The sequence below is a fragment of the Salvelinus alpinus genome, chromosome 9 (genome assembly GCF_045679555.1).
Source record: "Salvelinus alpinus chromosome 9, SLU_Salpinus.1, whole genome shotgun sequence".
Classification (NCBI taxonomy): domain Eukaryota; kingdom Metazoa; phylum Chordata; class Actinopteri; order Salmoniformes; family Salmonidae; genus Salvelinus; species Salvelinus alpinus.
Genome location: NC_092094.1, coordinates 709,603 through 737,107, shown reverse-complemented (window position 1 = coordinate 737,107; position 27,505 = coordinate 709,603). Strand labels below are relative to the sequence as shown.

The following is a 27,505-nucleotide window of genomic DNA, read 5'->3' as shown; positions in this document are numbered from 1 at the left end:
TTCCAGATTATACAGTGTATATACAGTGTTCCAGATTATGCAGTGTGTATACAGTGTTCCAGATTATACAGTGTATATACAGTGTTCCAGATTATACAGTGTATATACAGTGTTCCAGATTATACAGTGTATATACAGTGTTCCAGATTATACAGTGTTCAAGATTATACAGTGTATATACAGTGTTCCAGATTATACAGTGTATATACAGTGTTCCAGATTATACAGTGTATATACAGTGTTCCAGATTATACAGTGTTCCAGATTATACAGTGTATATACAGTGTTCCAGATTATGCAGTGTGTATACAGTGTTCCAGATTATAGAGTGTATATACAGTGTTCCAGATTATACAGTGTATATTCAGTGTTCCAGATTATACAGTGTGTATACAGTGTTCCAGATTATCAGTGTATATACAGTGTTCCAGATTATACAGTGTATATACAGTGTTCCAGATTATGCAGTGTGTATACAGTGTTCCAGATTATACAGTGTATATACAGTGTTCCAGATTATACAGTGTATATACAGTGTTCCAGATTATACAGTGTTCCAGATTATACAGTGTATATACAGTGTTCCAGATTATGCAGTGTATATACAGTGTTCCAGATTATACAGTGTATATACAGTGTTCCAGATTATACAGTGTATATACAGTGTTCCAGATTATACAGTGTATATACAGTGTTCCAGATTATACAGTGTATATACCAGATTATACAGTGTATATTCAGTGTTCCATATTATACAGTGTATATACAGTGTTCCAGATTATACAGTGTATATACAGTGTTCCAGATTATACAGTGTATATACAGTGTTCCAGATTATACAGTGTTCCAGATTATACAGTGTATATACAGTGTTCCAGATTATACAGTGTATACAGTGTTCCATCCAGTCATATAATTAGAATCATTCTAACTCTATGGTTCCAGTACGGTGTTCCAGATCAGACAGTGTATATACAGTGTTCCAGATCAGACAGTGTATATACAGTGTTCCAGATCAGACAGTGTATACAGTGTTCCATCCAGTCATAGAATTAGAATCACAGAATGAGAATCATTCTAATTCTATGGTTCCAGTACGGTGTTCCAGATCAGACAGTGTTCCAGATTATACAGTGTATATACAGTGTTCCAGATTATTCAGTGTTCCAGATTATACAGTGTATATTCAGTGTTCCAGATCATACAGTGTTCCAGATTATACAGTGTATATTCAGTGTTCCATATTATACAGTGTATATACAGTGTTCCAGATTATACAGTGTATATACAGTGTTCCAGATTATACAGTGTATATTCAGTGTTCCAGATCATACAGTGTATATTCAGTGTTCCAGATCATACAGTGTAGCTGTGCTGCTGAGATCATACATACTGTGTACTTAGAAAGACATGGTTCTTATACAGTGTATAGTGTTTATCCTCAGCATTGTGCAATGTTCCCAGTTATCTGAGTTGATATCCAGTCTGATCATGGTGACTCATTCCTTGTAGATATAAAACGTATTTACTCCTGTGGTTCAATGCATTTAAAATTAAAATGTGTGTTCTCCTGTTTCTTTATATAACATTGACCTTCATGGGATCAGCTAGCTACCTGTATAGATCCATCATCACCAAAAACAATCTGATGTAGCTGAAATCACATCCCACCGACCAGTAGCTTATCTGTTAAGACACATTTATACACTACGTGCAAGTAGTGCACTATATAGGGAATAGGGTGCCATTTGGACGCACCCAGTGAGTAAATCAATCTGACCCAGAATAAAGCAGCCCGGTACGTAATATAACGTTACTCTTGATACGCCACTGAGACCAGCTGTAATATAACGTTACTCTTGATACGCCACTGAAGTCAGCTGTAATATAACGTTACTCTTGATAAGCCACTGAAGTCAGCTGTAATATAACGTTACTCTTGATACGCCACTGAAGTCAGCTGTAATATAACGTTACTCTTGATACACCACTGAGACCAGCTGTAATATAACGTTACTCTTGATACGCCACTGAGACCAGCTGTGAACATGACTCCCCCTTATTATTTGCTGAGGCACAGTCTGCGTACCCAATGGTACCCTATTCCCTATTTAGTACACAATAGAGTGAATGGGGTTCCATTTGGGACGTAGCCACTTGTGTTCTAGAACCAAATGGAATTTCCATTAAACATTAAACCATTAGTTCAAAACAGAGTTTTGTTTTCAGTCATCAGGAATGGTTAGAGTGTGGATAAGAAAACCAGTTCAGTAAAATGTGTAAGGATGCTATAAATTGGCAAAAAAACATAGTTATTAAGACATAATGTACAGAGCATTCAGAAAGTATTCAGACCCCTTGACTTTTTCCACATTTTGTTACGGTAAAACCTTATTCTAAAATGGATTAAATTTTTTTTTCTCCCCCATCATCAATCTACACACAATACCCCATAATGACAAAGCAAAAACAAAAAGAATAAAAATTTAAAAAACAGAAATACCTTATTTACATAAGTATTCAGACCCTTTGCTGTGAGACTTGAAAGTGCAGGTGCATCCTGTTTCCATTGATCATCCTTCTCTAGTCTGATGAAACCAAGATTGAACTCTTTGGCCTGAATGCCAAGCGTCTGGAGGAAACCTGGCACCATCCCTACGGTGGAGCATGGTGGTGGCAGCATCATGCTATGTGGATGTCTTTCAGCGGTAGGGACTGGGAGACTAGTCAGGATCGAGGGAAAGATGAATGGAGCAAAGTACAGAGAGATCCTTGATGAAAACCTGCTCCAGAGCGCTCAGGACCTCAGACTGGGGCGAAGGTTCACCTTCCAACAGGACAACGACCCTAATCACACAACCAAGATAACGCAGGAGTGGCTTCGGGACAAGTTTCGGAATATCCTTGAGTGGCCGAGCTAGAGCCCGGACTTGAACCCAATCGAACATCTCTGGAGAGACCTGAAAATAGCTGTACAGTGACGCTCCCCATCCAACCTGACAGAGCTTGAGAGGATCTGCAGAGAAGAATGGGAGAAACTCCCCAAATACAGGTGTGCCAACCTTGTAGCGTCATACCCAAGAAGACAAGAAAGAGGCTGTAATCACTGCCAAAGGTGCTTCAACAAAGCACTGAGTAAAGGGTCTGAATACTTATGTAAAATGTGATAAAATATGGAAAAAGTCAAGGGGTTTGAATACTCTCCGAATACACTGTAAGTCTATATCATCATGACATCATGTAAGGCATCGGAGCTTGGGTGGATACAGTTCCACATTCATGCCTCTCTCATAAGTTTGAGAGCAGAACAAATAGTTTTTCGATCCCCTATTGTTTGGAAGGAGCCAGAGAGAGAGAGAGAAGGATGGGATAGGAGGTGTACTAGTTAAGATACCCTGTGTCAGTCTGGGGATACGTTCAAAGCAGCACACTAGTTTGCATGCTTAGTTTCCTCTCCTCTCACGAGCAGCTGCTTTGAATGAGGAAGTAGAAGTCAGAGTATGGCGGTGTGGTGGATACGTTCTCATCCTCTACGCCACACCTCACTTCACTCTGCCAGAAGGAGAAGAGGACAGAGGTCAAGTTTAGAGGACGCAACTTTTATATGGATTTTAAAATGGTCAAATGTATTTAAATTCAATACTCACAGACTTGGCCACTCTGAAGTGATAGGTAACGTCCTGGAATGACAGTACAGATACTGACCACAGGTGATCTGTCCCCTGAGGAGAAAGAGGTCAAGAGGTCAGTCAGTAGCTCCATAAGCTGGGAAGTCAGTAACAAGGGTTGGGGTCAATTCCACAGTGAATTTGAGAAGTATTGTAATGTCAGGTGAAGTGGGATTGACCCCAACCCCTGTTCAGTAACATCTGTAATGTTTTATCATGATGGTGTGTAGATGTACCTCAGTAACTGTTCTTTCTCCAGCATAGAGCTCGGTCTCTCTGTGGTCAGGACACAGACGTCCTCTGGTGACTCCACACTGTTTGACCCACACACTGGCACTGGAACTGAGGACGGGAGGGAGGAATATAATATCGTTAGTACTGTTGTTATTCTTATCACTGGAAATATCCGCGAGTTGGTGTGCCTGGCAGTTGTATGTGTGTGAACAGTAAATATACCGTAGCTGTCAGGTGAACGGTAGATGTACCGTAGCTGTCAGGTGAATGGTAGATATACCGTAGCTGTCAGGTGAACGGTAGATGTACCGTAGCTGTCAGGTGAACGGTAGATGTACCGTAGCTGTCAGGTGAACGGTAGATGTACCGTAGCTGTCAGGTGAACGGTAGATATACCGTAGCTGTCAGGTGAACGGTAGATGTACCGTAGCTGTCAGGTGAACGGTAGATGTACCGTAGCTGTCAGGTGAACGGTAGATGTACCGTAGCTGTCAGGTGAACGGTAGATGTACCGTAGCTGTCAGGTGAACGGTAGATGTACCGTAGCTGTCAGGTGAACGGTAGATGTACCGTAGCTGTCAGGTGAATGGTAGATAGATGTACCGTAGCTGTCAGGTGAACGGTAGATGTACCGTAGCTGTCAGGTGAACGGTAGATAGATGTACCGTAGCTGTCAGGTGAACGGTAGATATACCGTAGCTGTCAGGTGAACGGTAGATATACCGTAGCTGTCAGGTGAACGGTAGATGTACCGTAGCTGTCAGGTGAACGGTAGATGTACCGTAGCTGTCAGGTGAACGGTAGATAGATGTACCGTAGCTGTCAGGTGAACGGTAGATGTACCGTAGCTGTCAGGTGAACGGTAGATGTACCGTAGCTGTCAGGTGAACGGTAGATGTACCGTAGCTGTCAGGTGAACGGTAGATATACCGTAGCTGTCAGGTGAACATGACCAGAGCTGGTTCAGGTGAATGTGTGTAGCAGCTCGTGTTGGTTCAGGTGAAGGTGTGTAGCAGGTCGTGTTGGTTCAGGTGAAGGTTCAGGTGAAGGTGTGTAGCAGGTCGTGTTGGTTCAGGTGAAGGTGTGTAGCAGGTCGTGTTGGTTCAGGTGAAGGTTCAGGTGAAGGTGTGTAGCAGGCCGTGTTGGTTCAGGTGAAGGTGTGTAGCAGGTCGTGTTGGTTCAGGTGAAGGTGTGTAGCAGGCCGTGTTGGTTCAGGTGAAGGTGTGTAGCAGGCCGTGTTGGTTCAGGTGAAGGTGTGTAGCAGGCCGTGTTGGTTCAGGTGAAGGTGTGTAGCAGGCCGTGTTGGTTCAGGTGAATGTGTGTAGCAGGCCGTGGTGGTTCAGGTGAAGGTGTGTAGCAGGCCGTGTTGGTTCAGGTGAAGGTGTGTAGCAGGCCGTGTTGGTTCAGGTGAAGGTGTGTAGCAGGTCGTGTTGGTTCAGGTGAAGGTGTGTAGCAGGCCGTGTTGGTTCAGGTGAAGGTGTGTAGCAGGCCGTGTTGGTTCAGGTGAAGGTGTGTAGCAGGCCGTGTTGGTTCAGGTGAAGGTGTGTAGCAGGCCGTGTTGGTTCAGGTGAATGTGTGTAGCAGGCCGTGGTGGTTCAGGTGAAGGTGTGTAGCAGGTCGTGTTGGTTCAGGTGAATGTGTGTAGCAGGCCGTGTGTACTCACCTCATGTGTAGAGTGATTTGTGACATGGAGGAGTTCCTGGTTCCTTGGAGTGATACGGAATAGCTGTGGACAAAACCAAAAATCATTATACAATGCAGTCACAATATCTACGTGGTGTCATGAATTCCACATGTGTCATGTATTCCACAAAGTGTCATGTATTCCACAAAGTGTCATGAGAACCTCACAGGCAGACCCACAGCTGTGTAGAGAACCACAGAGGAAGACCCACAGCTGTGTAGAGAACCACAGAGGAAGACCCACAGCTGTGTAGAGAACCACAGAGGAAGACCCACAGCTGTGTAGAGAACCACAGAGGAAGACCCACAGCTGTGTAGAGAACCACAGAGGAAGACCCACAGCTGTGTAGAGAACCACAGAGGAAGACCCACCTGCAGCTGTCAGGATGGGGACAGTTGTGTGATGAGATGTGTTGGTCTGTCTCCAGGATGTGCAGATCTATAAGGGAAGGGAATGGTCTTCCTCCTGTTTCCACCTCCGTGCTGATGTGTGTGTTGTCCCTGCGTTGTCTCTGAGGCAGGGGCAGTGTCTGCTGGTCTTCAGGCCCGCCCGGTCCAGGCAGCCGGTTGTTGACCCCCCCCACTCCCCCTACGTCCCCCAGGTCTTCTGCAGGGGCAGGTTTCTTAGCCTTGGACAGGTAGATGGGGGTGGAGGTGTGGCTGAGACGGTTCCGGAAGCGTCCGTCCTTGTCCATAGGCCTGGACTTGGCCTTCTTGTTGATGCTGCGCAGTGTAGGGACCGGACTACTCACTTCTATAGGAGAGAGGATGGAGACAGGTACCATTTAATGGAGACCGGTACCATTTAATGGAGACTGGTACCATTTAATGGAGACCGGTACCATTTAATGGAGACAGGTACCATTTAATGGAGACCGGTACCATTTAATGGAGACCGGTACCATTTAATGGAGACCGGTTCCATTTAATAAAGACAGGTACCATTTAATGGAGACCGGTACATTTACATTTACATTTAAGTCATTCAGCAGACGCTCTTATCCAGAGCGACTTACAAATTGGAAAGTTCATACATATTCATCCTGGTCCCCCCGTGGGGAATGAACCCACTACCCTGGCGTTGCAAGCGCCATGCTCTACCAACTGAGCCACACGGTACCATTTAATGGAGACAGGTACCATTTAATGGAGACAGGTACCATTTAATGGAGACCGGTACCATTTAATGGAGACAGGTACCATTTAATGGAGACAGGTACCATTTAATGGAGACCGGTACCATTTAATGGAGACCGGTACCATTTAATGGAGACCGGTACCATTTAATGGAGACCGGTACCATTTAATGCAGACAGGTACCATTTAATGGAGACAGGTACCATTTAATGGAGACCGGTACCATTTAATGGAGACCAGTGCCATTTAATGGAGACCGGTACCATTTAATGGAGACCGGTTCCATTTAATAAAGACAGGTACCATTTAATGGAGACAGGTACCATTTAATGGAGACCGGTACCATTTAATGGAGACAGGTACCATTTAATGGAGACCGGTACCATTTAATGGAGACCGGTACCATTTAATGCTTATAGCAACAAACACAAGTTGATATATTTGCTGTGTCACAGTAATGTCACTTAAGCATTTATGAAATGCTTACTCACTGATTATGCTGATCATAGGTTATGCTGATCATAGGTTATGCTGATCATAGGTTATGCTGATCATAGGTTATGCTGATCATAGGTTATGCTGATCATAGGTTATGCTGATCATAGGTTATGCTGATCATAGGTTATGCTGATCATAGGTTATGCTGATCATAGGTTATGCTGATCATAGGTTATGCTGATCATAGGTTATGAATGACAGATGGGTCAATGTTTTCTTACCCAATGTAGACTGGTTGTTGCTTGGCGACAGAGTAGTTGCTGATTGGTTGTTTGTGGCAGTTGTAGGTGGACAGCAAGCTGCAGGATTGGCCAGTGAAGGAGAGGGTGGGACTGTATCTACACAGAATAGATAGGTTCATAACATATATACAGTGGGGAGAACAAGTATTTGATACACTGCCGATTTAGCAGGTTTTCCTACTTCCAAAGCATGTAGAGGTCTGTAATTTTTATCATTGGTACACTTACACTGTGAGAGACGGAATCTAAAACAAAATTCCAGAAAATCACATTGTATGATTTTTAAGTAATTCATTTGCATTTTATTGCATGACATAAGTATTTGATCACCTACCAACCAGTAAGAATTCCAGCTCTCACAGACCTGTTAGTTTTTCTTTAAGAAGCCCTCCTCTTCTCCACTCATTACCTGTATTAACTGCACCTGTTTGAACTCGTTACCTGTATAAAATACACCTCTCCACACACTCAATCAAACAGACTCCAACCTCTCCACAATGGCCAAGACCAGATAGCTGTGTAAGGACATCAGGGATAAAATTGTAGACCTGCACAAGGCTGGGATGGGCTGCAGGACAATAGGCAAGCAGCTTGGTGAGAAGGCAACAACTGTTGGCGCAATTATTAGAAAATGGAAGAAGTTCAAGATGACGGTCAATCACCCTCGGTCTGGGGCTCCATTAAAGATCTCACCTCGTGGGGCATCAATGATCACGAGGAAGGTGAGGGATCAGCCCAGAACTACACAGCAGGACCTGGTCAATAACCTGAAGAGAGCTGGGACCACAGTCTCAAAGAAAACCCTTAGTAATACACTACGCCGTCATGGATTAAAATCCTGCAGCGCACGCAAGGTCTCCTTGCTCAAGCCAGCACATGTCCAGGCCCGTCTGAAGTTTGCCAATGACCATCTGGATGATCCAGAGGAGGAATGGGAGAAGGTCATGTGGTCTGATGAGACAAAAATAGAGCTTTTTGGTCTAAACTCCACTCGCCGTGTTTGGAGGAAGAAGAAGGATGAGTACAACCCCAAGAACACCATCCCAACCGTGAAGCATGGAGGTGGAAACATCATTCTTTGGGGATGCTTTTCTGCAAAGGGGACAGGACGACTGCACCGTATTGAGGGGAGGATGGATAGGGCCATGTATCGCGAGATCTTGGCCAACAACCTCCTTCCCTCAATAAGAGCATTGAAGATGGGTCGTGGCTGGGTCTTCCAGCATGACAACGACCCGAAACACACAGCCAGGGCAACTAAGGAGTGGCTCCGTAAGAAGCATCTCAAGGTCCTGGAGTGGCCTAGCCATTCTCCAGACCTGAACCCAATAGAGAATCTTTGGAGGGAGCTGAAAGTCTGTATTGCCCAGCGACAGCCCCGAAACCTGAAGGATCTGGAGAAGGTCTGCATGGAGGAGTGGGCCAAAATCCCTGCTGCAGTGTGTGCAAACCTGGTCAAGAACTACAGGAAACGTATGATCTCTGTAATTGCAAACAAAGGTTTCTGTAGCAAATATTAAGTTCTGCTTTTCTGATGTATCAAATACTTATGTCATGCAATAAAATGAAAATTAATTACTTAAAAATCATACAATGTGATTTTCTGCATTTTTGTTTTAGATTCCGTCTCTCACGGTTGAATTGTACCAATGATACAAATTACAGACCTCTACATGCTTTGTAAGTAGGAAAACCTTCAAAATCGGCAGTGTATCAAATACTTGTTCTCTCCACTGTACATTGATTCGTGATGATGTCCTGTAGGATCAGTTTGGTTTCTAATGTCTTTATGAGAACCCTAAAACAATACTCTATACACGTGTTTAGATCTTAAAGTCTGTTACAAATACATAGTCGGTCCAATAACTAACAATTGTAAATAAGCCTCAGAGATAGCTAGTCCTTTCTACCACTAAATACTGGTAAATAAGTCTCAGAGATAGCTAGTCCATTCTACCACTAAATACTGGTAAATAAGCCTCAGAGATAGCTAGTCCTTTCTACCACTAAATACTGGTAAATAAACCTCAGAGATAGCTAGTCCTTTCTACCAATAAATACTGGTAAATACACCTCAGAGATAGCTAGTCCTTTCTACCACTAAATACTGGTCAATAAGCCTCAGAGATAGCTAGTCCTTTCTACCACTAAATACTGGTAAATAAGCCTCAGAGATAGCTAGTCCTTTCTACGACTAAATACTGGTAAATAAGCCTCAGAGATAGCTAGTCCTTTCTACCACTAAATACTGGTAAATAAGCCTCAGAGATAGCTAGTCCTTTCTACCACTAAATACTGGTAAATAAGCCTCAGAGATAGCTAGTCCTTTCTACCACTAAATACTGGTAAATAAGCCTCAGAGATAGCTAGTCCTTTCTACCACTAAATACTGGTAAATAAGCCTCAGAGATAGCTAGTCCTTTCTACCACTAAATACTGGTAAATAAGCCTCAGAGATAGCTAGTCCTTTCTACCACTAAACACTGGTAAATAAACCTCAGAGATAGCTAGTCCTTTCTACCACTAAATACTGGTAAATACGCCTCAGAGATAGCTAGTCCTTTCTACCACTAAATACTGGTAAATAAACCTCAGAGATAGCTAGTCCTTTCTACCACTAAATACTGGTAAATAAGCCTCAGAGTTAGCTAGTCCTTTCTACCACTAAATACTGGTAAATAAACCTCAGAGATAGCTAGTCCTTTCTACCACTAAATACTGGTAAATAAGCCTCAGAGATAGCTAGTCCTTTCTACCACTAAATACTGGTAAATAAGCCTCAGAGATAGCTAGTCCTTTCTACCACTAAATACTGGTAAATAAGCCTCAGAGATAGCTAGTCCTTTCTACCACTAAATACTGGTAAATAAGCCTCAGAGATAGCTAGTCCTATCTACCACTAAATACTGGTAAATAAGCCTCAGAGATACCTAGTCCTTTCTACCACTAAATACTGGTAAATAAGCCTCAGAGATAGCTAGTCCTTTCTACCACTAAATACTGGTAAATAAGCCTCAGAGATAGCTAGTCCTTTCTACCACTAAATACTGGTAAATAAGCCTCAGAGATAGCTAGTCCTTTCTACCACTAAATACTGGTAAATAAGCCTCAGAGATAGCTAGTCCTTTCTACCACTAAATACTGGTAAATAAGCCTCAGAGATAGCTAGTCCTTTCTACCACTAAATACTGGTAAATAAGCCTCAGAGATAGCTAGTCCTTTCTACCACAGTCCTTTCTACCACTAAATACTGGTAAATAAGCCTCAGAGATAGCTAGTCCTTTCTACCACTAAATACTGGTAAATAAGCCTCAGAGATAGCTAGTCCTGTCTACCACTAAATACTGCCCATCTAGCATTCCAAAGAGGGATTCATATGTCTGTGTGTCTCTGACCTTGACGTGTCGAGATGGTGGATTGAGGAGCAGAGGCCATCCTAGATGATCCCTCTGTAGACCTGGACCAGAGGGGTATGAAAACATATAGTACAGTGAGAAGAGAAGGGAGATGGAATGGAATAGAATAGAAAGGAATATAATATAAGGGAATAGAAGGGAATATAATGGAAGGGAATATAATAGAAGGGAATAGAAGGGAATAGAATGGATTGGAATAGAAGGGAATAGAATGGATTGGAATAGAAGGGAATAGAATGGAATGGAATAGAAGGCAATAGAATAGAATAGAATGGAATAGAAGGGATTGGAATAGAAGGGAATAGAAGGGATTTGAATAGAAGGGAATAGAAGGGATTGGAATAGAAGGGAATAGAATGGAAGGGAATAGAATGGAAGGGAATAGAAGGCAATAGAATAGAATGGAATAGAAGGGAATAGAATAGAATGGAATAGAAGGCAATATAATAGAATGGAATGGAAGGGAATAGAAGGGAATAGAATAGAATGGAATAGAAGGCAATAGAATAGAATGGAATAGAATGGAAGGGAATAGAAGGCAATAGAATAGAATGGAATAGAAGGGATTGGAATAGAATTCCTAGCAGATGGCATCAGATGAGGAGGGGCATAGATATTGCACAATCATCACATGTGATAGAATAGTAATGAATGCTGAAATGTTACCTTTGTACTTTGTATAGATTATTTAATGGTCTCCAGAATGATGTGCTCATGCTGGTGTTTAATGGCTGTTTTTAAGTGGTGAAACACAATCCACATTTCCACTATGGGTGAACAATAAAGTGTTTCTCATTCCAAAGTAATCATACAGAGTTTTGAATATGAGACTAGTGGATTGGGTTGTACAGTGTTAGTGCTGTGTTGACCTTTCACCCTACTCTTTCAGAATACATTTGCCAGTATAGGCCTACTTCATGGAATGTTCCAGACTGAACAACCAAGTCAACAGTAGAAATGAGTCATGACCTCTTGAGACACAGCCTGGAAAACACCCTAATTACCAACTTGAAGTACGGCATCAATCAAAGATAAGAGAGAGGAGAGTAGGGAACGAGAGGAGGGAACGAGAGGAGGGAACGAGAGCAGGGAACGAGAGTAGGGAACGAGAGGAGGGAACGAGAGCAGGGAAGGAGAGTAGGGAACGAGAGCAGGGAAGGAGAGCAGGGAACGAGAGCAGGGAAGGAGAGTAGGGAACGAGAGCAGGGAAGGAGAGCAGGGAACGAGAGTAGGGAACGAGAGGAGGGAACGAGAGCAGGGAACGAGAGCAGGGAACGAGAGCAGGGAAGGAGAGCAGGGAACGAGAGTAGGGAACGAGAGCAGGGAAGGAGAGCAGGGAACGAGAGCAGGGAACGAGTGTAGGGAACGAGAGAAGGGAACGAGAGTAGGGAACGAGAGCAGGGAACGAGAGTAGGGAACGAGTGTAGGGAACGAGAGTAGGGAACGAGTGTAGGGAACGAGAGTAGGGAACGAGAGTAGGGAACGAGAGTAGGGAACGAAAAAATAAAAGAGAGAGAAAGGTAGAGGAAGAAAGGAATGAGGAAAGAAAGGTAGAGGGAGAGCATACCATGGACAGAGTGGTGGACAGAAAGTGACTGTAGCAGTGAAGAGGGGCATCCAAGAGATGTACAGGGAGCAGGAAGCTACGTAGCTACAGAGGACATAAGAGACATATAGGGAACAGGAAGCTACATAGCTACAGAGGACGTAAGAAACATATAGGGAGCAGGAAGCTACGTAGCTACAGAGGACATAAGAGACATATAGGGAGCAGGAAGCTACATAGCTACAGAGGACATAAGAGACATACAGAGAGCAGGAAGCTACATAGCTACAGAGGACATAAGAAACATATAGGGAGCAGGAAGCTACGTAGCTACAGAGGACATAAGAGACATATAGGGAGCAGGAAGCTACGTAGCTACAGAGGACATAAAAGACATATAGGGAGCAGGAAGCTACATAGCTACAGAGGACATAAGAGGCATATAGGGAGCAGGAAGCTACATAGCTACAGAGGACATAAGAGGCATATAGGGAGCAGGAAGCTACACAGCTACAGAGGACATAAGAGACATATAGGGAGCAGGAAGCTACATAGCTACAGAGGACATAAGAGACATACAGGGAGCAGGAAGCTACACAGCTACAGAGGACATAAGAGACATATAGGAAGCAGGAAGCTACATAGCTACAGAGGACATAAGAGACATATAGGGAGCAGGAAGCTACATAGCTACAGAGGACATAAGAGACATAAAGGGAGCAGGAAGCTACACAGCTACAGAGGACATAAGAGACATACAGGGAGCAGGAAGCTACATAGCTACAGAGGACATAAGGAAAAGAACAGCGATATCACACACATGGCTACAGAAGGCAGAGAGTACACAGGAGAGTGGAGTGAAACTGGTTTGTGTGATGTACTGTAGGATGTAGTATACAAGGGTGCATGCAGCCCTGAGACATGGCTGGTGACTCCTTTGTGGTCATGTTTCAGGGCTACAGGGATATGGTTGATGTATCATGATGTGGTCATGTTTCAGGGCTACAGGGATATGGTTGATGTATCTTGATGTGGTCATGTTTCAGGGCTACAGGGATATGGTTGATGTATCTTGATGTGGTCATGTTTCAGGGCTACAGGGATATGGTTGATGTATCATGATGTGGTCATGTTTCAGGGCTACAGGGATATGGTTGATGTATCATGGTGTGGTCATGTTTCAGGGCTACAGGGATATGGTTGATGTATCTTGATGTGGTCATGTTTCAGGGCTACAGGGATATGGTTGATGTATCTTGATGTGGTCATGTTTCAGGGCTACAGGGATATGGTTGATGTATCATGATGTGGTCATGTTTCAGGGCTACAGGGATATGGTTGATGTATCTTGATGTGGTCATGTTTCAGGGCTACAGGGATATGGTTGATGTATCATGATGTGGTCATGTTTCAGGGCTACAGGGATATGGTTGATGTATCATGATGTGGTCATGTTTCAGGGCTACAGGGATATGGTTGATGTATCTTGATGTGGTCATGTTTCAGGGCTACAGGGATATGGTTGATGTATCATGATGTGGTCATGTTTCAGGGCTACAGGGATATGGTTGATGTATCATGATGTGGTCATGTTTCAGGGCTACAGGGATATGGTTGATGTATCATGATGTGGTCATGTTTCAGGGCTACAGGGATATGGTTGATGTATCATGATGTGGTCATGTTTCAGGGCTACAGGGATATGGTTGATGTATCATGATGTGGTCATGTTTCAGGGCTACAGGGATATGGTTGATGTATCATGGTGTGGTCATGTTTCAGGGCTACAGGGATATGGTTGATGTATCATGATGTGGTCATGTTTCAGGGCTACAGGGATATGGTTGATGTATCTTGATGTGGTCATGTTTCAGGGCTACAGGGATATGGTTGATGTATCTTGATGTGGTCATGTTTCAGGGCTACAGGGATATGGTTGATGTATCATGATGTGGTCATGTTTCAGGGCTACAGGGATATGGTTGATGTATCTTGGTGTGGTCATGTTTCAGGGCTACAGGGATATGGTTGATGTATCATGATGTGGTCATGTTTCAGGGCTACAGGGATATGGTTGATGTATCTTGATGTGGTCATGTTTCAGGGCTACAGGGATATGGTTGATGTATCATGATGTGGTCATGTTTCAGGGCTACAGGGATATGGTTGATGTATCATGATGTGGTCATGTTTCAGGGCTACAGGGATATGGTTGATGGTTGATGTATCATGATGTGGCCATGTTTCAGGGCTACAGGGATATGGTTGATGTATCTTGATGTGGTCATGTTTCAGGGCTACAGGGATATGGTTGATGTATCATGATGTGGTCATGTTTCAGGGCTACAGGGATATGGTTGATGTATCATGATGTGGTCATGTTTCAGGGCTACAGGGATATGGTTGATGTATCATGATGTGGTCATGTTTCAGGGCTACAGGGATATGGTTGATGTATCATGATGTGGTCATGTTTCAGGGCTACAGGGATATGGTTGATGTATCATGATGTGGTCATGTTTCAGGGCTACAGGGATATGGTTGATGTATCATGATGTGGTCATGTTTCAGGGCTACAGGGATATGGTTGATGTATCATGATGTGGTCATGTTTCAGGGCTACAGGGATATGGTTGATGTATCATGGTGTGGTCATGTTTCAGGGCTACAGGGATATGGTTGATGTATCATGATGTGGTCATGTTTCAGGGCTACAGGGATATGGTTGATGTATCATGATGTGGTCATGTTTCAGGGCTACAGGGATATGGTTGATGTATCATGATGTGGTCATGTTTCAGGGCTAGTGTACAGGTTGATGTATCATGATGTGGTCATGTTTCAGGGCTACAGGGATATGGTTGATGTATCATGATGTGGTCATGTTTCAGGGCTACAGGGATATGGTTGATGTATCTTGATGTGGTCATGTTTCAGGGCTACAGGGATATGGTTGATGTATCATGATGTGGTCATGTTTCAGGGCTACAGGGATATGGTTGATGTATCATGATGTGGTCATGTTTCAGGGCTACAGGGATATGGTTGATGTATCATGATGTGGTCATGTTTCAGGGCTACAGGGATATGGTTGATGTATCATGATGTGGTCATGTTTCAGGGCTACAGGGATATGGTTGATGTATCTTGATGTGGTCATGTTTCAGGGCTACAGGGATATGGTTGATGTATCATGATGTGGTCATGTTTCAGGGCTACAGGGATATGGTTGATGTATCTTGATGTGGTCATGTTTCAGGGCTACAGGGATATGGTTGATGTATCTTGATGTGGTCATGTTTCAGGGCTACAGGGATATGGTTGATGTATCTTGATGTGGTCATGTTTCAGGGCTACAGGGATATGGTTGATGTATCATGATGTGGTCATGTTTCAGGGCTACAGGGATATGGTTGATGTATCATGATGTGGTCATGTTTCAGGGCTACAGGGATATGGTTGATGTATCATGATGTGGTCATGTTTCAGGGCTACAGGGATATGGTTGATGTATCATGATGTGGTCATGTTTCAGGGCTACAGGGATATGGTTGATGTATCATGACGTGGTCATGTTTCAGGGCTACAGGGATATGGTTGATATATCATGACGTGGTCATGTTTCAGGGCTACAGGGATATGGTTGATGTATCATGATGTGGTCATGTTTCAGGGCTACAGGGATATGGTTGATGTATCATGGTGTGGTCATGTTTCAGGGCTACAGGGATATGGTTGATGTATCATGATGTGGTCATGTTTCAGGGCTGGTGTACAGGTTGATGTATCTTGATGTGGTCATGTTTCAAGGCTACAGGGATATGGTTGATGTATCATGATGTGGCCATGTTTCAGGGCTACAGGGATATGGTTGATGTATCATGATGTGGTCATGTTTCAGGGCTACAGGGATATGGATGATGTATCATGATGTGGTCATGTTTCAGGGCTACAGGGATATGGATGATGTATCATGATGTGGTCATGTTTCAGGGCTACAGGGATATGGTTGATGTATCATGATGTGGTCATCTTTCAGGGCTAGTGTACAGGTTGATGTATCATGATGTGGTCATGTTTCAGGGCTACAGGGATATGGTTGATGTATCATGGTGTGGTCATGTTTCAGGGCTACAGGGATATGGTTGATGTATCTTGATGTGGTCATGTTTCAGGGCTACAGGGATATGGTTGATGTATCATGATGTGGTCATGTTTCAGGGCTACAGGGATATGGTTGATGTATCTTGATGTGGTCATGTTTCAGGGCTACAGGGATATGGTTGATGTATCATGATGTGGTCATGTTTCAGGGCTACAGGGATATGGTTGATGTATCATGATGTGGTCATGTTTCAGGGCTACAGGGATATGGTTGATGTATCATGATGTGGTCATGTTTCAGGGCTACAGGGATATGGTTGATGTATCATGATGTGGTCATGTTTCAGGGCTACAGGGATATGGTTGATGTATCATGATGTGGTCATGTTTCAGGGCTACAGGGATATGGTTGATGTATCATAGTGTGGTCATGTTTCAGGGCTACAGGGATATGGTTGATGTATCTTGATGTGGTCATGTTTCAGGGCTACAGGGATATGGTTGATGTATCATGATGTGGTCATGTTTCAGGGCTACAGGGATATGGTTGATGTATCTTGATGTGGTCATGTTTCAGGGCTACAGGGATATGGTTGATGTATCATGATGTGGTCATGTTTCAGGGCTACAGGGATATGGTTGATGTATCATGATGTGGTCATGTTTCAGGGCTACAGGGATATGGTTGATGTATCATGATGTGGTCATGTTTCAGGGCTACAGGGATATGGTTGATGTATCATGATGTGGTCATCTTTCAGGGCTAGTGTACAGGTTGATGTATCATGATGTGGTCATGTTTCAGGGCTACAGGGATATGGTTGATGTATCATGGTGTGGTCATGTTTCAGGGCTACAGGGATATGGTTGATGTATCTTGATGTGGTCATGTTTCAGGGCTACAGGGATATGGTTGATGTATCATGATGTGGTCATGTTTCAGGGCTACAGGGATATGGTTGATGTATCTTGATGTGGTCATGTTTCAGGGCTACAGGGATATGGTTGATGTATCATGATGTGGTCATGTTTCAGGGCTACAGGGATATGGTTGATGTATCATGATGTGGTCATGTTTCAGGGCTACAGGGATATGGTTGATGTATCATGATGTGGTCATGTTTCAGGGCTACAGGGATATGGTTGATGTATCATGATGTGGTCATGTTTCAGGGCTACAGGGATATGGTTGATGTATCTTGATGTGGTCATGTTTCAGGGCTACAGGGATATGGTTGATGTATCATGATGTGGTCATGTTTCAGAGCTACAGGGATATGGTTGATGTATCTTGATGTGGTCATGTTTCAGGGCTACAGGGATATGGTTGATGTATCATGATGTGGTCATGTTTCAGGGCTACAGGGATATGGTTGATGTATCATGATGTGGTCTTGTTTCAGGGCTACAGGGATATGGTTGATGTATCTTGGTGTGGTCATGTTTCAGGGCTACAGGGATATGGTTGATGTATCATGATGTGGTCATGTTTCAGGGCTACAGGGATATGGTTGATGTATCTTGATGTGGTCATGTTTCAGGGCTAGTGTACAGGTTGATGTATCATGATGTGGTCATGTTTCAGGGCTACAGGGATATGGTTGATGTATCTTGATGTGGTCATGTTTCAGGGCTAGTGTACAGGTTGATGTATCATGATGTGGTCTTGTTTCAGGGCTACAGGGATATGGTTGATGTATCATGATGTGGTCATGTTTCAGGGCTACAGGGATATGGTTGATGTATCATGATGTGGTCATGTTTCAGGGCTACAGGGATATGGTTGATGTATCATGATGTGGTCATGTTTCAGGGCTACAGGGATATGGTTGATGTATCATGATGTGGTCATGTTTCAGGGCTACAGGGATATGGTTGATGTATCTTGATGTGGTCATGTTTCAGGGCTACAGGGATATGGTTGATGTATCATGATGTGGTCATGTTTCAGGGCTACAGGGATATGGTTGATGTATCATGATGTGGTCATGTTTCAGGGCTACAGGGATATGGTTGATGTATCTTGATGTGGTCATGTTTCAGGGCTACAGGGATATGGTTGATGTATCTTGATGTGGTCATGTTTCAGGGCTACAGGGATATGGTTGATGTATCTTGATGTGGTCATGTTTCAGGGCTACAGGGATATGGTTGATGTATCATGATGTGGTCATGTTTCAGGGCTACAGGGATATGGTTGATGTATCATGATGTGGTCATGTTTCAGGGCTACAGGGATATGGTTGATGTATCATGATGTGGTCATGTTTCAGGGCTACAGGGATATGGTTGATGTATCATGATGTGGTCATGTTTCAGGGCTACAGGGATATGGTTGATGTATCATGACGTGGTCATGTTTCAGGGCTACAGGGATATGGTTGATATATCATGACGTGGTCATGTTTCAGGGCTACAGGGATATGGTTGATGTATCATGATGTGGTCATGTTTCAGGGCTACAGGGATATGGTTGATGTATCATGGTGTGGTCATGTTTCAGGGCTACAGGGATATGGTTGATGTATCATGATGTGGTCATGTTTCAGGGCTGGTGTACAGGTTGATGTATCTTGATGTGGTCATGTTTCAAGGCTACAGGGATATGGTTGATGTATCATGATGTGGCCATGTTTCAGGGCTACAGGGATATGGTTGATGTATCATGATGTGGTCATGTTTCAGGGCTACAGGGATATGGATGATGTATCATGATGTGGTCATGTTTCAGGGCTACAGGGATATGGATGATGTATCATGATGTGGTCATGTTTCAGGGCTACAGGGATATGGTTGATGTATCATGATGTGGTCATCTTTCAGGGCTAGTGTACAGGTTGATGTATCATGATGTGGTCATGTTTCAGGGCTACAGGGATATGGTTGATGTATCATGGTGTGGTCATGTTTCAGGGCTACAGGGATATGGTTGATGTATCTTGATGTGGTCATGTTTCAGGGCTACAGGGATATGGTTGATGTATCATGATGTGGTCATGTTTCAGGGCTACAGGGATATGGTTGATGTATCTTGATGTGGTCATGTTTCAGGGCTACAGGGATATGGTTGATGTATCATGATGTGGTCATGTTTCAGGGCTACAGGGATATGGTTGATGTATCATGATGTGGTCATGTTTCAGGGCTACAGGGATATGGTTGATGTATCATGATGTGGTCATGTTTCAGGGCTACAGGGATATGGTTGATGTATCATGATGTGGTCATGTTTCAGGGCTACAGGGATATGGTTGATGTATCATGATGTGGTCATGTTTCAGGGCTACAGGGATATGGTTGATGTATCATGGTGTGGTCATGTTTCAGGGCTACAGGGATATGGTTGATGTATCTTGATGTGGTCATGTTTCAGGGCTACAGGGATATGGTTGATGTATCATGATGTGGTCATGTTTCAGGGCTACAGGGATATGGTTGATGTATCTTGATGTGGTCATGTTTCAGGGCTACAGGGATATGGTTGATGTATCATGATGTGGTCATGTTTCAGGGCTACAGGGATATGGTTGATGTATCATGATGTGGTCATGTTTCAGGGCTACAGGGATATGGTTGATGTATCATGATGTGGTCATGTTTCAGGGCTACAGGGATATGGTTGATGTATCATGATGTGGTCATCTTTCAGGGCTAGTGTACAGGTTGATGTATCATGATGTGGTCATGTTTCAGGGCTACAGGGATATGGTTGATGTATCATGGTGTGGTCATGTTTCAGGGCTACAGGGATATGGTTGATGTATCTTGATGTGGTCATGTTTCAGGGCTACAGGGATATGGTTGATGTATCATGATGTGGTCATGTTTCAGGGCTACAGGGATATGGTTGATGTATCTTGATGTGGTCATGTTTCAGGGCTACAGGGATATGGTTGATGTATCATGATGTGGTCATGTTTCAGGGCTACAGGGATATGGTTGATGTATCATGATGTGGTCATGTTTCAGGGCTACAGGGATATGGTTGATGTATCATGATGTGGTCATGTTTCAGGGCTACAGGGATATGGTTGATGTATCATGATGTGGTCATGTTTCAGGGCTACAGGGATATGGTTGATGTATCATGATGTGGTCATGTTTCAGGGCTACAGGGATATGGTTGATGTATCATGATGTGGTCATGTTTCAGGGCTACAGGGATATGGTTGATGTATCATGATGTGGTCATGTTTCAGGGCTACAGGGATATGGTTGATGTATCATGATGTGGTCATGTTTCAGGGCTACAGGGATATGGTTGATGTATCTTGATGTGGTCATGTTTCAGGGCTACAGGGATATGGTTGATGTATCATGATGTGGTCATGTTTCAGAGCTACAGGGATATGGTTGATGTATCTTGATGTGGTCATGTTTCAGGGCTACAGGGATATGGTTGATGTATCATGATGTGGTCATGTTTCAGGGCTACAGGGATATGGTTGATGTATCATGATGTGGTCTTGTTTCAGGGCTACAGGGATATGGTTGATGTATCTTGGTGTGGTCATGTTTCAGGGCTACAGGGATATGGTTGATGTATCATGATGTGGTCATGTTTCAGGGCTACAGGGATATGGTTGATGTATCTTGATGTGGTCATGTTTCAGGGCTAGTGTACAGGTTGATGTATCATGATGTGGTCATGTTTCAGGGCTACAGGGATATGGTTGATGTATCTTGATGTGGTCATGTTTCAGGGCTAGTGTACAGGTTGATGTATCATGATGTGGTCTTGTTTCAGGGCTACAGGGATATGGTTGATGTATCATGATGTGGTCATGTTTCAGGGCTACAGGGATATGGTTGATGTATCATGATGTGGTCATGTTTCAGGGCTACAGGGATATGGTTGATGTATCATGATGTGGTCATGTTTCAGGGCTACAGGGATATGGTTGATGTATCATGATGTGGTCATGTTTCAGGGCTACAGGGATATGGTTGATGTATCTTGATGTGGTCATGTTTCAGGGCTAAAGGGATATGGTTGATGTATCATGATGTGGTCATGTTTCAGGGCTACAGGGATATGGTTGATGTATCTTGATGTGGTCATGTTTCAGGGCTACAGGGATATGGTTGATGTATCATGATGTGGTCATGTTTCAGGGCTACAGGGATATGGTTGATGTATCATGATGTGGTCTTGTTTCAGGGCTACAGGGATATGGTTGATGTATCTTGGTGTGGTCATGTTTCAGGGCTACAGGGATATGGTTGATGTATCATGATGTGGTCATGTTTCAGGGCTACAGGGATATGGTTGATGTATCTTGATGTGGTCATGTTTCAGGGCTACAGGGATATGGTTGATGTATCATGATGTGGTCATGTTTCAGGGCTACAGGGATATGGTTGATGTATCATGATGTGGTCATGTTTCAGGGCTACAGGGATATGGTTGATGTATCATGATGTGGCCATGTTTCAGGGCTACAGGGATATGGTTGATGTATCATGATGTGGTCATGTTTCAGGGCTACAGGGATATGGTTGATGTATCATGGTGTGGTCATGTTTCAGGGCTACAGGGATATGGTTGATGTATCATGATGTGGTCATGTTTCAGGGCTACAGGGATATGGTTGATGTATCATGATGTGGTCATGTTTCAGGGCTACAGGGATATGGTTGATGTATCATGATGTGGTCATGTTTCAGGGCTACAGGGATATGGTTGATGTATCTTGATGTGGTCATGTTTCAGGGCTACAGGGATATGGTTGATGTATCATGATGTGGTCATGTTTCAGGGCTACAGGGATATGGTTGATGTATCTTGATGTGGTCATGTTTCAGGGCTACAGGGATATGGTTGATGTATCTTGATGTGGTCATGTTTCAGGGCTAGTGTACAGGTTGATGTATCATGATGTGGTCTTGTTTCAGGGCTACAGGGATATGGTTGATGTATCATGATGTGGTCATGTTTCAGGGCTACAGGGATATGGTTGATGTATCATGGTGTGGTCATGTTTCAGGGCTACAGGGATATGGTTGATGTATCTTGATGTGGTCATGTTTCAGGGCTACAGGGATATGGTTGATGTATCATGATGTGGTCATGTTTCAGGGCTACAGGGATATGGTTGATGTATCTTGATGTGGTCATGTTTCAGGGCTAGTGTACAGGTTGATGTATCATGATGTGGTCTTGTTTCAGGGCTACAGGGATATGGTTGATGTATCATGATGTGGTCATGTTTCAGGGCTACAGGGATATGGTTGATGTATCATGATGTGGTCATGTTTCAGGGCTACAGGGATATGGTTGATGTATCATGATGTGGTCATGTTTCAGGGCTACAGGGATATGGTTGATGTATCATGATGTGGTCATGTTTCAGGGCTACAGGGATATGGTTGATGTATCTTGATGTGGTCATGTTTCAGGGCTACAGGGATATGGTTGATGTATCATGATGTGGTCATGTTTCACGGCTACAGGGATATGGTTGATGTATCTTGATGTGGTCATGTTTCAGGGCTACAGGGATATGGTTGATGTATCATGATGTGGTCATGTTTCAGGGCTACAGGGATATGGTTGATGTATCATGATGTGGTCTTGTTTCAGGGCTACAGGGATATGGTTGATGTATCTTGGTGTGGTCATGTTTCAGGGCTACAGGGATATGGTTGATGTATCATGATGTGGTCATGTTTCAGGGCTACAGGGATATGGTTGATGTATCTTGATGTGGTCATGTTTCAGGGCTACAGGGATATGGTTGATGTATCATGATGTGGTCATGTTTCAGGGCTACAGGGATATGGTTGATGTATCATGATGTGGTCATGTTTCAGGGCTACAGGGATATGGTTGATGTATCATGATGTGGCCATGTTTCAGGGCTACAGGGATATGGTTGATGTATCATGATGTGGTCATGTTTCAGGGCTACAGGGATATGGTTGATGTATCATGGTGTGGTCATGTTTCAGGGCTACAGGGATATGGTTGATGTATCATGATGTGGTCATGTTTCAGGGCTACAGGGATATGGTTGATGTATCATGATGTGGTCATGTTTCAGGGCTACAGGGATATGGTTGATGTATCATGATGTGGTCATGTTTCAGGGCTACAGGGATATGGTTGATGTATCTTGATGTGGTCATGTTTCAGGGCTACAGGGATATGGTTGATGTATCATGATGTGGTCATGTTTCAGGGCTACAGGGATATGGTTGATGTATCTTGATGTGGTCATGTTTCAGGGCTACAGGGATATGGTTGATGTATCATGATGTGGTCATGTTTCAGGGCTACAGGGATATGGTTGATGTATCATGATGTGGTCATGTTTCAGGGCTACAGGGATATGGTTGATGTATCATGATGTGGTCATGTTTCAGGGCTACAGGGATATGGTTGATGTATCATGATGTGGTCATGTTTCATGGCTACAGGGATATGGTTGATGTATCATGATGTGGTCATGTTTCAGGGCTACAGGGATATGGTTGATGTATCTTGATGTGGTCGTGTTTCAGGGCTACAGGGATATGGTTGATGTATCATGGTGTGGTCATGTTTCAGGGCTACAGGGATATGGTTGATGTATCATGATGTGGTCATGTTTCAGGGCTACAGGGATATGGTTGATGTATCATGATGTGGTCATGTTTCAGGGCTACAGGGATATGGTTGATGTATCATGATGTGGTCATGTTTCAGGGCTACAGGGATATGGTTGATGTATCATGATGTGGTCATGTTTCAGGGCTACAGGGATATGGTTGATGTATCATGATGTGGTCATGTTTCAGGGCTACAGGGATATGGTTGATGTATCATGATGTGGTCATGTTTCAGGGCTACAGGGATATGGTTGATGTATCTTGATGTGGTCATGTTTCAGGGCTACAGGGATATGGTTGATGTATCATGATGTGGTCATGTTTCAGGGCTACAGGGATATGGTTGATGTATCATGATGTGGTCATGTTTCAGGGCTACAGGGATATGGTTGATGTATCATGATGTGGTCATGTTTCAGGGCTACAGGGATATGGTTGATGTATCATGATGTGGTCATGTTTCAGGGCTACAGGGATATGGTTGATGTATCATGATGTGGTCATGTTTCAGGGCTACAGGGATATGGTTGATGTATCATGGTGTGGTCATGTTTCAGGGCTACAGGGATATGGTTGATGTATCATGATGTGGTCATGTTTCAGGGCTACAGGGATATGGTTGATGTATCATGATGTGGTCATGTTTCAGGGCTACAGGGATATGGTTGATGTATCATGATGTGGTCATGTTTCAGGGCTACAGGGATATGGTTGATGTATCATGATGTGGTCATGTTTCAGGGCTACAGGGATATGGTTGATGTATCATGATGTGGTCATGTTTCAGGGCTACAGGGATATGGTTGATGTATCTTGATGTGGTCATGTTTCAGGGCTACAGGGATATGGTTGATGTATCATGATGTGGTCATACATACACATCTTTCTCGATGACGTCCCCTCTGTGGTGCAGTGTCAACACATAGAGTACGGACATGGAGATGACACTGAAGGTCATGACGACGACTAGAGCCAGAATGGTTCCCTGCATGAACCTGTGACTGATGCAGCCCTGCTCAGGAGTCGGACTCTGTAATGACATCAAAACACAGGTTTGACATTTGAAATGCTGGTTTTCCAGGAGGACTAGGCTGAGCGAGAGAGAGAGAGAGCAAGGAGAGAGGAGGGGTTCTGTACCAGTGTTCATGTGTAGGGAAACATCTACCTTATTCCCAGGTTTAACTGTCTTCTTCTTCAGGGGACCACTTCCTGTCCTGCTGAACTGGCTTCCTGATTGGCTGGAGACAGAGACAGGAAGAACATTTTTTAATCATCCACCCAATACATTCAGTATGTCAAATAATTAAAAATACTGGACCAGCGCTTGATTACCAATGGAATAGTACCAAAAGGTATAGTCAGAGTGCTTCTCTTAGAAAGTATTTGACATGTAAAGGTGTGTCCTACCTGGTGGTGCCTCCGCTCACGGTACTCTTCATGCTGTCCAGGCGGCGGAGTTTGGCCAGCTTCCTGCTCCAACGCTCCAGCTCATCTATACGAGTCTCCAGGTTGTCAGTCAATTTACACAGCTCCTTCACAGCTCCGACGTTCTCCATGAAGATACGGTCCTAGAGAGAGAGAGAGAGAGAGAGAGAGAGAGAGAGAGAGAGAGAGAGAGAGAGAGAGAGAGAGAGAGAGAGAGAGAGAGAGGGAGAGAGAGAGAGCGAGAAAGGAAGGGAGGGGGAGAGAGTGAGGGAGGGAGGAGCAGGGAGGCACAGAAGTCAATGTCTGTTGCAAAATTCCGGAAACTTTTCCAGAGTTCTCGGAGGTAGAAAACAGTATTCCCGGTTGCTGTGTGTGTGTGTGTGTGTGTGTGTGTGTGTGTGTGTGTTACCTTGTTGACCACCAGTAGTTTAGGGATGGTCTCTCCATTGGAACAGATGACGTCTCCTCCTTCCTTCACGGCTTCAGGTAGGATCTGCTGCACCTCCTGAGCGATCACTCCTAAATAATACAACACTTTACTGTAAACTCCTATCACTCTTAAATAATACAACACTTTACTGTAAACTCCTATCACTCCTAAATAATACAACACTTTATTGTAAACTCCTATCACTCCTAAATAATACAACACTTTACTGTAAACTCCTATCACTCTTAAATAATACAACACTTTACTGTAAACTCCTATCACTCCTAAATAATACAACACTTTATTGTAAACTCCTATCACTCCTAAATAATACAACACTTTACTGTAAACTCCTATCACTCCTAAATAATACAACACTTTACTGTAAACTCCTATCACTCTTAAATAATACAACACTTTACTGTAAACTCCTATCACTCCTAAATAATACAACACTTTATTGTAAACTCCTATCACTCCTAAATAATACAACACTTTATTGTAAACTCCTATCACTCCTAAATAATACAACACTTTACTGTAAACTCCTATCACTCCTAGATAATACAACACTTTACTGTAAACTCCTATCACTCCTAAATAATACAACACTTTATTGTAAACTCCTATCACTCCTAAATAATACAACACTTTACTGTAAATTCCTATCACTCCTAGATAATACAACACCTTACTGTAAGCTCCTATCACTCCTAAATAATACAACACTTTACTGTAAACTCCTATCACTCCTAAATAATACAACACAGACAGACAATATGGTGAAGCAGCATGTATAGAGGTAGGGACAGACAATATGGTGAAGCAGCTAGAGGTAGGGACAGACAATATGGTGAAGCAGCATGTATAGAGGTAGAGACAGACAATATGGTGAAGCAGCTAGAGGTAGGGACAGACAATATGGTGAAGCAGCATGTATAGAGGTAGAGACAGACAATATGGTGAAGCAGCTAGAGGTAGGGACAGACAATATGGTGAAGCAGCATGTATAGAGGTAGAGACAGACAATATGGTGAAGCAGCATGTATAGAGGTAGAGACAGACAATATGGTGAAGCAGCTAGAGGTAGAGACAGACAATATGGTGAAGCAGCATGTATAGAGGTAGGGACAGACAATATGGTGAAGCAGCTAGAGGTAGAGACAGACAATATGGTGAAGCAGCATGTATAGAGGTAGAGACAGACAATATGGTGAAGCAGCATGTATAGAGGTAGAGACAGACAATATGGTGAAGCAGCATGTATAGAGGTAGAGACAGACAATATGGTGAAGCAGCATGTATAGAGGTAGAGACAGACAATATGGTGAAGCAGCATGTATAGAGGTAGGGACAGACAATATGGTGAAGCAGCATGTATAGAGGTAGGGACAGACAATATGGTGAAGCAGCATGTATAGAGGTAGAGACAGACAATATGGTGAAGCACAACACAAATCCAATCTACAGGAAGAATGTATAAACAAAAGAACAGATCACAGATACAAATGTCAAGATAGGAATACAATAGA

At 43.4% G+C, this 27,505-nt stretch overlaps 1 protein-coding gene across 5 annotated transcripts in view; it reads right to left on the bottom strand.

Moving 5' to 3' along the window:
- Positions 1 to 725: 725 nt before the first annotated feature.
- myrf (myelin regulatory factor) overlaps positions 726 to 27,505 on the bottom strand; it is a 117,831-nt gene continuing 91,051 nt past the window's right edge. For 4 of the 5 annotated variants that reach the window (XM_071415628.1, XM_071415630.1, XM_071415629.1 and 1 more), the window contains exons 14-25: positions 25,953 to 26,062; positions 25,526 to 25,686; positions 25,284 to 25,356; positions 24,997 to 25,148; positions 12,446 to 12,529; positions 10,858 to 10,919; positions 7,442 to 7,558; positions 5,958 to 6,339; positions 5,566 to 5,628; positions 3,905 to 4,010; positions 3,648 to 3,722; positions 726 to 3,552 (exon numbers count right to left, since the gene is read on the bottom strand). In XM_071415628.1, the coding sequence (XP_071271729.1) occupies positions 3,460 to 3,552; positions 3,648 to 3,722; positions 3,905 to 4,010; positions 5,566 to 5,628; positions 5,958 to 6,339; positions 7,442 to 7,558; positions 10,858 to 10,919; positions 12,446 to 12,529; positions 24,997 to 25,148; positions 25,284 to 25,356; positions 25,526 to 25,686; positions 25,953 to 26,062 (1,478 nt within the window). In that variant the 3' untranslated portion in view covers positions 726 to 3,459. The remainder of the gene's footprint in view (positions 3,553 to 3,647; positions 3,723 to 3,904; positions 4,011 to 5,565; positions 5,629 to 5,957; positions 6,340 to 7,441; positions 7,559 to 10,857; positions 10,920 to 12,445; positions 12,530 to 24,996; positions 25,149 to 25,283; positions 25,357 to 25,525; positions 25,687 to 25,952; positions 26,063 to 27,505) is intronic. The other variant, XM_071415632.1, reaches the window with a different exon arrangement.